At 59.8% G+C, this 11,272-nt stretch overlaps 1 protein-coding gene and 1 long non-coding RNA gene across 3 annotated transcripts; one reads left to right on the forward strand and one right to left on the reverse strand.

Moving 5' to 3' along the window:
• The first annotated feature begins 4,924 nt into the window (after positions 1 to 4,924).
• Positions 4,925 to 10,827, forward strand: MAPK15 (mitogen-activated protein kinase 15). 2 transcript variants are annotated; one of them, XM_072745846.1, is made up of 14 exons: positions 4,925 to 5,067; positions 6,125 to 6,223; positions 6,473 to 6,502; positions 6,613 to 6,703; positions 7,225 to 7,355; positions 7,440 to 7,603; positions 7,817 to 7,956; positions 8,704 to 8,761; positions 9,080 to 9,217; positions 9,348 to 9,453; positions 9,541 to 9,736; positions 9,832 to 9,974; positions 10,048 to 10,176; positions 10,446 to 10,827. In XM_072745846.1, the coding sequence occupies exons 1-14, from the start codon at positions 4,999 to 5,001 to the stop codon at positions 10,632 to 10,634; spliced, it is 1,683 nt and encodes a 560-aa protein (XP_072601947.1). In that variant the 5' UTR covers positions 4,925 to 4,998; the 3' UTR covers positions 10,635 to 10,827. The 2 variants fall into 2 exon arrangements, with proteins under 2 accessions (XP_072601947.1, XP_072601946.1); XM_072745845.1 differs by having other exon boundaries at positions 9,832 to 10,176.
• Positions 5,643 to 7,366, reverse strand: LOC140597449 (uncharacterized). The gene is made up of 3 exons (XR_011999270.1): positions 7,233 to 7,366; positions 6,685 to 6,858; positions 5,643 to 6,198 (listed from the first exon to the last, which is right to left on the reverse strand). It is a non-coding gene; the product is annotated as an uncharacterized lncRNA (long non-coding RNA).
• Positions 10,828 to 11,272: the final 445 nt, after the last annotated feature.

Consider the following 11,272-nt stretch of genomic DNA (forward strand, 5'->3'; position numbering starts at 1 on the left):
TCTTCATTGCTCTCTTTTGTTGATACTCTCCCACAGGTTCTTGAGTTTTGTTTTTTCTTGTTTCTTTTGTTTGTTTGTTTGTTTGTTTTTTCCTGTTTCAATGTGCATGGTTCCTATTGGTATGTCATCATGTTCACTGCCATCTCTTCTGCCATTAAGTCTATTCAATGAGTTTGCACTTCAGATATTTTATTTTTCAGCTCTAGAAATTCCACAGGGTTCTTTTTTATAACTTCTCATCTCATCATATTCATGTTTTTCTTTAAAGTCATGAGCAGGGCAGCCCTGGTGGCTCAGCAATTTAGAGCTGCTTTCAGCCCAGGGCATGATCCTGCAGTCCCGGGATCGAGTCCCATGTCAGGCTCCCTGCATGGAGCCTGCTTCTCCCTCTGCCTGTGTCTCTGCCTCTCTCTCTCTCTCTGTCTGTCTCTCATGAATAAAAAAATAAAATCTTAAAAAAAAATAAAGCCATGAACATACTTAGAACAGCTATTTCTTAAAGTCATTGCCAATTACATCATCTCTGTCATTTATGGGTCTACTTTTTTTTAAAGATTTTATTTTATTTATTCATGAGAGACACAGAGAGAGAAAGAGAGAGAGGCAGAGACATAGGCAGAGGGAGAAGCAGGCCCCATGCAGGGAGCCCGACGTGGGACTCAATCCCAGGACTCCGGGATCACGTGGTGAGCCAAAGGCAGACGCTTAACTGCTCAGCCACCCAGGCGTCCCTATGAGTCTAGTTCTATCAACTGACTTGTCTCCTGGATATGGTCATGTGTTCCTGCTTCCTCACAAGCCCTGTAACTTTTTTTACAAGGTGAATTTGAAGTGAAATTCGCATAGAATTAACTACATTAGAGGATACATCTCAGCGGGATTTGGTCCATTCACAGTGTTATGTAACCACTACCTCTATCTAGTTACAAAACATTTGCATCACCCTAAAGGGAACCCTGTTCCCATTAAGCAGTCCTGACCCATCCCCTTCCTTCAACTCTGGAACTGGAAGCCATCAATCTGTGTTCTGTCTCTATGGACCTACCTACTCTGAGGATTTCATATAAGTGGAATCACATACGTGTCTTTTGTATCTGACCGCTTTCACCTGGCACAGTGTTTCTTAAAAAAAAAAAAAAAGATTTTATTTATTTATTCATGAGAGACACACAGAGAGAGAGAGAGGCAGAGACCCAGGCAGAGGGGGAAGCAGGCCCCATGCAGGGAGCCCGACGTGGGACTCGATTCCAGGACTCCGGGATCTCGCCCTGGACTGAAGGCGGCGCTAAACTGCTGAGCCACCCGGGCTGCCTGGGCACAGTGTTTCTGAAGCTCAGCACATTGTCACGTGTAGCAGGCACTTTAGTCCTTTCTATGGCTGAATTATATTCCACTGTATGGAGAGACCACAGTTGGTTTTTCCATTCATCAATTGGTGGACATTGGGTTGTTTCGCTTTTGGCTTTTGTGAATGCTGTGAACACTTGTGTGCAAGTATCTGTTTAAATGCCTGTTTTCTATTCTTTCGGGTATATTCCGGGAGTGGAATTGATGGGTTGTGTGCTAATTCTATGTTTAACTGTTGGAGGAACTGCCAAACTGTTTTCTGCAGCAGCTGCATCATTCTACATGCCCGTGAGCAATCAAGAGTTCCAATTTCTCTCCATCCTTGTGAAGACTTATTGTTATTGTTATTATTACAGCCATCCGAGTGAATGTGGAGTAGTATCTGCAGAGGCTGCTTTTAGGCCACAGGTTTCATTAGAAACCTGAGTAAGGTGACAGGCCCCACTGCAACCACGCAGCTGAATGCAAACAGGCTCATTAGGTGACCAACCTCAAGTTAGCCATAGGCCCAAGCTGACCAGTGGGCCACTGACAACCAGGCATAGGCACCAAAAAGGAAAATTCTATATGTTGCTATATGTCCTCACTCCCCTCCAATAAATACAGGCCCCCCAAGCCTGTCACTGCCCTCCCCCTGCCCCCTGGCAGTCTCTCCTTTGCCGTCCTGCCCGCTGCTGCCTTGCAGCGTATCCAACAAACTTCTATCTCCCTTCTTCTGTCTTTGGTGAATTCTTTCCCCGCCCACACCGCCAGCCTCCACCCGATTGAGTCACCGCACAGTATCTCATGTATTTTTTATTGCATTTCCCTGATGATTAATGACGTTGTGCATCTCTTCCTGTGCTGTTGACCATCTGTATACCTTCTTTGGAGCTATATCTATTCAAATTCTTTGCCCATATTTTTAATTGGGTAAATCTAGTAACTTTTTTTTTTTTAAGCAGGTTCCACAACCTTGAGATCAAGAATTGGGCTGAAATCAAGAATTGGAAGCTTAACCTACTGAGTCACTCAGGTGCCCTAAACTAGTAACTTTTTATTACATTCTGGATGCTGAAGATTTTTTTTTTTAATGATAGTCACACACAGAGAGACAGAGAGAGGCAGAGACACAGGCAGAGAGAGATGCAGGCTCCATGCACTGGGAGCCCGACGTGGGATTCGATCCCGGGTCTCCAGGATTGCGCCTTGGGCCAAAGGCAGGCGCCAAACCGCTGCGCCACCCAGGGATCCCTGGATGCTGAAGATTTTGAATTTTGTGTTATTGAGTGCTGTTTGTGGTGTTTCCCTTTAAAGAGTGGTGAAGTTTTTTGGCCAACAGTTAGGCTATATTTGTAGCATCTTGTTCCTTTTAAGGCTTGTTCTCCACACTCACGACGGGTGTGGAGTAGGCTTTGGTCTAGAGCTGGCTTAGTCACTTTATTGAGAAGTGACATGTCTGGAGTCTCTCCTGAATCTCTGGTGTCCAGTTTGGGTGCTTGGCACACTAAGACCTTCCTACCGAAGTGAAATTTAGAAAATTTTCAGCAACACCATCCCCACCCCCTGCCACCAAGTTGTTCTTTCCATGGACTTCATGCCAGCAGGCTGGGTCCGAGGACCAGCCAGGAGGCTCCTTGGCTTCCCGCAGGCTAGAAATCAAACATGAGCCAGCAGGAAGTGAGAGCGGAGATTACTGAGGATACAGAGAGAGCAGATATAGACAGAGTGGGAGACTCCGAAAGGAAGGAAGCATGAGTCTAGTCTTTGGGGAATGGGGTTTTTATTGAGGATGGTGGCCTGGTCTGGTGTACTTGCCCCCTCGGGCATCTGGGAACTGGTCAGGACAAAGATGAGAGCCCAGCTGTCATCCGTGGATCCAGCAGGCCTTGGCGTGGAGGGGTCCAGCGCTGGTGGTCTCCAATACGCATTTGATGGCTGGTCTGGTCATCCTCCCCTGGGCCTTCCTTCGACGCTATCTGTTCCAGGGGAATCACTCCCTGCCCTTACAAGGAACACATCCGCTACTTGTATTCCGAGGCGTGTGTAGAATGTCTGTGAAGTGCCGGTTCTCATAAGAATCGAAGCAGGAAAAGGAGCAAAAAGGAGATTTTTGTGGAGTCCTTGAGTTTCCATGTCTCAGATGGTGGAAATTTTCTCCCACTCTTCCCTGACACAGGGCTGGCACTACTTGTCCAATTCACAGACACTTGTTTCACATATTTTGTCGCGTTTTGCAGCTGTTTACTGGGGGAAGGCATGTCCAGCACTGGACACTGGGGACCAGAAGAGCACGCTCTCCCGCCTCATTTCTTTCCCTTGTTCATTCTCCACGTCCTCCAACTTTATATTGAGATACAACCACATGGCATGATTTCAACAACTTAGACGTATCCACCCTCGAAAGCATCACCGCAGTGTAACATTTCTGTTACCTCCCAACGTTCCCTGGACAGTCCGTCTCTCCCTGCGCTCCCGGGGAGCCGGGGGCCATCACTGAACCAGCGGAAGCACCGTCTGCAGTTCTGTATGAATGGATTCATCCGGTGATTTGAGGAGGGGTCTGACTTAGCCAGCACCATGGTCCTGCAGCCCATGTTGTGTGTGTCAGTAGTTTCTTTCCCTTTCCTGCTGAGCAACGCGCCATGGTACGCCTAGGCCACGTTTTGTTTATCCATTTCTCTGTTTCAAATGTTGGAAGCAGGGACGCCCGGGAGGCTCAGTGGTGAGCATCTGCCTTCCGCTCAGCGCCTGACCCCGGGGTCCTGGGATCGAGTCCTGCATCGGGCTCCCTGCATGGAGCCTGCTTCTGTCTCTGCCTGTGTCTCTGCCTCTCTCTGTGTCTCTCATGAATAAATCCATAAAAATCTTACCAAAAAAAAAAAAAAAAAAAAAGGAAATATTTGGGTGGTTTCCAGTTCGGGGCTGCTAGGGACAAAGCTGCTAGGAGCGTTCCCGTATGACTCTTTGAGCGGACCTGTGTTCCCCTTTCTCTTGGGGAACTCCCCAGGTGAGAATGCCCGGCTCGGGGCGCAGCTACGATCAACAAACTGCGCAACTTCTTCCAAAGAACGTACTTTACACTCTCACCAACCGTGTGTGCAGACTCCCGCCTCCTCCGGCCTGCCCTGGGAGCCCAGCCTCCAGCCCCCGGGGCGCCTCAGCATCCCCCAGCCCCGGCGTCCGCGCGGAGGACGGCGGAGCCCCCGCCCCAGACCGCGGGGCCTTAGGAGGCTCCGAGCGCCGCGCTAACCGCCGCCGTCACCTGGGCCGAGGGGGGGAGGGGCGGCAAGGGGCGGGGGAAAGGGTAGGAGTGGGCGGGGCGCCACTGGGGGCGGGGCCAGGGTGGAGTGGGCGGGGCCAGCCCAGGAGTGGGCGGGGCTCCTCCGGGGCGGGGCCATGCTAAATTGGGCGGGGCTCCTCCGGGGGCGGGGCCATGCTAAATTGGGCGGGGCTCCGCCGGGGGCGGGGCCATGTTCGAGTGGGCGGGGCGCCACTGGGGCGAGGTGGAGGAGAGACACTCGGGGGCGGGGCGAGGGGGTGGGGCTCGAGGTGCACCCTCCGCCCCACCCCGGCACCGCGCAAGCGCAACGGAGGGGGCAGTCTCCATGGCAACCCGGTTCAACAGCTCCAGGGCTGCGGGCGTCTGGAGGCCCCAGCGCCCGGCCCGGCATGTGCGCCGCGGAAGTGGACGACCACGTAGCCCAGCGATACCTGCTCAAGCGGCGGCTGGGGAAGGGGGTGAGCCCGGCCACCTGCAGGGCGGGGGCAGGTCCAGTGCGAGGTCTGTTCGTTCCGACACTGCCGGGGGTCCTTGGCCAAGCCACCGAGCCCCTCGGGCCTCCGTTTGCTGGAACAGCGTCCTAACAACGCCTACTCCGAGGGAGCCTCGCCTGGCTCTGGGCCCACAGCGGTCTCAGGCCGGAGGGACCCTGGACAGATCCCCTCCCCAGTCCTCACCCAGGTCCCATACTCCCAGCTGGCTCTCCTGGTGCCTGTAGGACACTCTAAGGAGGCCGGACCCACCCAGTCCAGTCGCTGAGGGTGATGGGTAGATCCTAAGCCTGGCCCAGGAAGAGCCTGGGCAGGTAAACGGGCATGCAGTGACAGCCAGACCGCGTGTGAGAGCATGTGGGGTTGTGTCTAAGGGTGTATGAGAAGGTGTGTGACTGTGTGGGCGTGTAATGCGGGAGGGAGAAAGAACGTTCCAAACAGCACAGACAGCAAGTGCAAAGGCCCTGAGGCAAGGACCTGCTGGCCATGGGGAAACAGCAGAGTTGGTGTGACCTGGATAGGAGTGACTCGGGGGAGGGCTCTGATCACCTGCGGTTTTGGGAAACTGCAAGGGCTTTTACTGGGCAGCACACAGGGGTGGTAGCAGCCTTTGATGCCACTTTACAAGACTCACCCTGCCTCCTCCGTAGAGGCTCAGACCAGGTGGAGATGGTAGCAAGTGGTTGGATTCTGACAAATTCTGGAGCCAACAGGATCTGCTGACAGGCTGGATGGGGGATGTGAGAGGGGAGAGGTACCCAGAACAGGCTTTATCTCCCACCCAGAATCTCCCAGCTGTGACCTTGCTTCCCACCATCCTCCTCCGCCGCCAGGGAAGACACCACCGCAGGGGAAGACACCAGGGTTGTCTTCAGCTGCAGGGACCTCCCCAGAGCCACAGGCCCTCACCACACCCTCATTCCCTCCCAGGAGCCAGAGCAGGGGGGAGGGGCAGTCTGGTGGGCAGGGGAAGGCCGGGCCGGAGGCTGGCCCTGGCCCAACAAGCGGATCTCCCTCCTCGCAGGCCTACGGCATTGTGTGGAAGGCGGTGGACAGGAGGACTGGAGAGGTCGTGGCCATCAAGAAAATCTTCGATGCCTTTAGAGACAAGACGGATGCCCAGGTAAGTGAATGGGGAAGAGGTGTGGGAGGGACAGGGGCAGGGGTGTGGGGGTGACTCCTTGCTCCCATGGTGCCTGGAAGCTCCAGGATTATTTTGAAGCCAGTTCACAGCAGGTTCTGCTCAGAGCACCACCTGCCCTCTGACCCTAAGGTCTGGTGTGGGTGATGACCATGAGTCCCTTGGGATCCTTTCAAGAAGTGCACTTCCTTCTTCGTCCGTACCCACACTCATGTTCCTATATCATTCCAGAGAACGTTCCGGGAAATCACGCTGCTCCAGGTGAGTGGCCAGGGCCATCTGACCGTTTCCCCAGGTGCGGTTTCTCCAAACAAGGGGGGAAGCCCAGACCCTCGCCCAGCAAAGCACACAGCCCCTGGCTCTCTCCTTAGGAACTTGGGGACCATCCCAACATCATCCGCCTACTGGACGTGATCCGGGCGGAGAATGACAGGGACATTTACCTGGTGTTTGAGTCTATGGGTGAGTGAGGCCTTGCTCGGTCTGGTCCAGGACCCTCCAGTGGCCGGTCTCTCTTTGTATGTCCCTCTGCCGCTCGGGTCACCAGTGTCCAGCTCTCAGCCAGGGCAGTTTCTCAGTGCACAAGGACAAGCAGCTGGCTGAATCTGCACCTGGGCCTGCCAGTGACCACCTTGAGCCCACCTGCACAGGCTCCTGCTTTCTCCCCTTTTGCGGCTCTGTATTTCCCTTTTTCTACCCATTTTATAAAACATGGCAACATGAAATAAAGCATTAAAAATAATCCCACAGACTGTTATTGTTGTACCAACTAAGGCAGCGAGCAGGCCCCGAGAAGCCTGCTGGAACCATGGGAAGTGGCTGTGCCCAGGACGGGGCCAGGGACAAGGCTTCGAGGGTGGCCAAGCCAGTAGGACTTGGGGACTGCAGCCGTGGGAGGGCTGACCCCCCCTACCAGGGTCCAAAGTGGGACAGACCTGTCCACGCTCCCCAGGCCCCCTAGACTGACCCGCCCGCTCCCCTAGACACTGACCTGAACGCCGTCATCTGTAAGGGCAGGCTGCTGAGGGACGTCCACAAGCGCTACATCTTCTACCAGCTTCTGCGGGCCACCAAGTACATCCACTCGGGACGCGTCATCCACCGGGACCAGAAGGTGCCATCCATGCTCCATTAGCAGGGCCTGTCCTCCCACTGTGTGCACACACCCCTGACAGCCTCGGCGCCTCCTCTCCCGCAGCCGTCCAACATCCTCCTGGACTCCAGCTGCGTGGTGAAGCTCTGCGACTTCGGGCTTGCGCGCCCCCTCAGCGGCCTCCCTGAGGAGCCTGCGGGCCAGGCCCTGACAGATTATGTGGCCACGCGCTGGTACCGGGCTCCAGAGGTGCTGCTGTCCTCAAGCTGGTAACAGCATCACCCTCCCCCAACCCTGCCCTCACCTCCCCCCCCAGCACCCCCCATATCCTCTTGTCCAGCCAAGCCCCGCCCCCCCCCTCACTGGCTCCCTCCTTGCACCCCAGACCCTGCCCCCTTGAATGCCTCTCCTCCTCACCCCGCCTCTGCCTCCTGGGTCCCTCCCCCACCCCCAGCCCAGGCCTCCACCCCTTCCTGCCCCAGGTATACCCCTGGGGTGGACATGTGGAGTCTAGGCTGCATCCTGGGGGAGATGCTTCGGGGGAGGCCCCTGTTCCCTGGCACATCCACACTCCACCAGCTGGAGCTGATCCTGGAAACCATCCCTCCACCATCCAAGGAGGGTGAGGATGTGTGCAGGACTCTGGTCGGCATGGGGAGCCCGAGGTTCAGAGCACACAACTGTAGGGGGACAGCACCTGAAAGGTCAGGACTGGTAGGGAGTAGGCTGGGGAAGAGGAGGAGGGGAAGGATCCAGAGCCTCAGGAGGATGGAAAGGGCAGGCCCTGCACATGGTAGGCCCAGGGAGGAGCTACAAGCCTTGAGGGCCTGGCCACGGGTCCTCGAGGACCAAGCTGTGTCCACCAAGGGTCCAGCTGGGTCAGGACAAGAGCAGGACAAGAGCTGAGGAGTGGCAGGGGCAGGTCCAGCACCTTTGCTGGGAGGTGGGGGGTTGGGGGTAGGGATGGAGGAGGATAGCAGTGGGGGTAGGTAGGCTCAGAGTCCTTCCTAGTCCCTGCGGGAGGGAACAGGGCCAAAGAGAGGGGAAGGACCAGGTGAGAGGAACCCTGTTGTCCCCCGCCCAGGTCTCTGCTTTCCTGGGTGGAGGGCAAGGGGCTCTTCCATGGAGGAGGAGGTGGAGTGCAGGTGTGGGAGTGAAGGGGTGTGCAAGGGCAGGCACACTGCAGGTGCGCACATGCACGCATGGGGCAGGAGGACAGATATTTGAGGTTGGAGCAGACAGCGGAAGCCCTGCAGGGAGACGTGCGCCCCACGGGGCAGGAAACCGCTGGCCCTACAGCTCCCCAGCTGCCCCACACATGGGACCAGGCCCTCCCGCTCACCTCCACCTCTTGTCCTCCCACCTGCAGACCTGCTGGCTCTTGGCTCAAGCTACAGCGCCTCCATCCTGCCCTGCCTGGGGGCCCGGTGAGTGGGGCTGTTTAGGGGCCTGGCTCTGGCCAGCCTGCCAGCCCAGACCTGGGCCCCCGTTTTCTGATGGTGTCTCAGCCTCAGCCAGTGGGTTGCGGGCGGTATGAGGAGTCCCCAGCGTCGCCAGCAGGCCTGAGGGGCAGGGAGGCCCACAGGCACTGCGCAGGGGTCTCCCCACCGTCCCAGGCTGCCTGGGGGTGTTGAGCAGGGAGGACAGTTAAGCGGTGGCGCGGGGGTTGGAAGCGCAGCTGCCACAGCTGTAGATGTGGGGAGGGGCCCCGACGTGGAGAGGGGACAGTACGCGGGCGCCCGCAGGACGCGGCACTCGCTGGACACCCTCCTGCCGCCCGACACGCCCCCGGAGGCCTTGGATCTCCTCGGGAGACTCCTGGTGTTTGCCCCCGACAAGCGGCTGAGCGCAGCCCAGGCCCTGCAGCACCCCTACGTGCGGAGGTAGGGGCGGGAGGGGCGGGAGGGGGCGGGTCCCGAGGGCCAGCTCCTCCCCCGCGGGGGCCAGGTGTTGGGGGCGGATCTGAGCAGGTGCGAGAGGCCCGGCCTGACCGCCGCCGGCTGCTCCCCGCAGGTTCCACTGCCCGGCCCGTGAGTGGACACTGGACTCGGCCGTGCGGCTGCCAGTGCTCGAGGGAGTTCAGCTCTCCGCCCCCGAGTATCGCAGGCGCGTCTATCAGGTGCTCTGGCCCCGACCACCCTGGGGGCGACCCCAGAACCGTCTACACCGCGCCGTGCACCTCTGAGCACCGCCTTCCTTCCCGCAGATGATCCTGGAGCGCAGGGGTGACGGCCGCGTCCCCGGAGAGAAGGGCCTGGGGGGCACCCCCCGGGGGGCAGAGCCCAGTGGGCCCCGGGCGCACCTGCTCAAACCCAGGGCCATCCGTCAGCCGTCTCCGGGCTCGCCTGCACAGAAGCCGGGACGCAGACCTCAGAGCGGCCCGGGTCGCCAGGGCGCCCTCGGTGTGTGACCCCTCACGGCCCCTGGCCCTGCTGGGTGGAGCCACCAACGACCGCAGCGCCCGGCTAACCCGGGGGTTGACCTTCCGGCCCCACAGACGAAGCCTGCGGAGCCAAGAACCTTCCCCGGCAGAGCTCGGCCCCCCTGCTGCAGCCTCCGCCGCCAGGAGGTCCCGGGAGAGGAGACAGGCCCCCTGGGGCGGCGGGGGCGGCGGCGGCGGCCCCCTCGGCGCCCTCGTGGGTAGGTCGGCCGGGAGGGTGTCCCCGGTGCTGCCCGCGGGCTGGCGGCCCCCCCGTGACGCGCCCCTTCCCAGGTGGAGCCCAGCGGGAAGGGGGCGGCGCCCTCCCTGGCCTCGCAGGCCGCCGCCCAGGTGGCCGTCCAGGCCCTGATCCGGAGCGACTGGCACCCGCGCCGCGGGGGGAGGGCGGCCGGCGCGCGGCGGGTGAGCGCGGCCAGACCCGGCCCCCGCCCCCGCCCCGGGCGTCCCTCCCGCCCCTCCCGGCCCCGCCCCTCCGCCCCGGGGAGTCCCTCCCGCCCCCTCCCGCCCCGCCCCCCCCTCCCGGCCCTCCGCCCCTCCGCGTCCCTCCCGGCCCCGCCCCCACCCTCCCGCCCCTCCGCCCCTCCGCCCCTCCGCGTCCCTCCCGCCCCCTCCCGGCCCCGCCCCCACCACAGGTCCCGCCCCTGACGCCCCCCCCCCCACGCTGTGCGCAGGTCCCGCGCGCGTTCCCCGTGGATGCCCCGCGCGAGCCCCGGCCGGGCCGGAGGATGTTCAGCGCCTCGGCCTCGCAGGGCGCTCAGGGCGCGGCCAGGGCGGCGCTCGGGGGCTACTCTCAAGCCTACGGCACCGTCTGCCGCTCGGCGCTGGGCCGCCTGCCCCTGCTCCCCGGGCCCCGCGCCTAGGCCGCCCCTCCAGCTCCCACCCGGCTCTTCTGCGCAGCCCCGGATTTGCCCCTAGGTCCCGGTGCTCCCCGCCCCCCCTTTTGCCTGGCCGCATTCTTGGGATCCCTGGAGCTTGTCCGGGCCTCCTGGGGGGGGAGTTGAGCTTCCCACCCATCCCCAGTCGCTCCCTCCAATAAAGTCTGATCCATCCGCAGCCTGCCTGCCTAGCTTCTCTTCTCAGTGAGGGACTCGCTCTGAGGCCACACCGCCCCTTTCCTGGAGCCCACCCCCTTCCGAGGACCCCCGTCCAGTGCAGAGCCCATGAGAAGCTCCGGGGGCACCTTCTGCTGCCGCTGTGTGGCTCCTGCCTGCCTAATGCCCTGCGCTTTCCCTCTGAGCCCTCGGCACCAGAGACTGGCCTGGGGTCCCCCTTGGGGCCAGCTTCCTGTCCTCTTTGCACAAATGCCAGAGGTCGGCCTGGTGCCAGAGCACCATCAGAGAGACAGGGCTGTCCCCAGGGTGCACCTGTTGCCTCGGTGCACGCCATCACGTGACAGTATTTGCATCCCTGGCCCAGAGTAAGGGTGGAAGAGATGACGGGGCAGGGCCCTTGGGCACAGCCCCTGAGCGTAGTCATTGCGCTCTTCCCGGAGCTCCAC

This window comes from Vulpes vulpes, unplaced genomic scaffold, assembly GCF_048418805.1.
Source record: "Vulpes vulpes isolate BD-2025 unplaced genomic scaffold, VulVul3 u000000671, whole genome shotgun sequence".
NCBI classification, from domain to species: Eukaryota; Metazoa; Chordata; class Mammalia; order Carnivora; family Canidae; genus Vulpes; species Vulpes vulpes.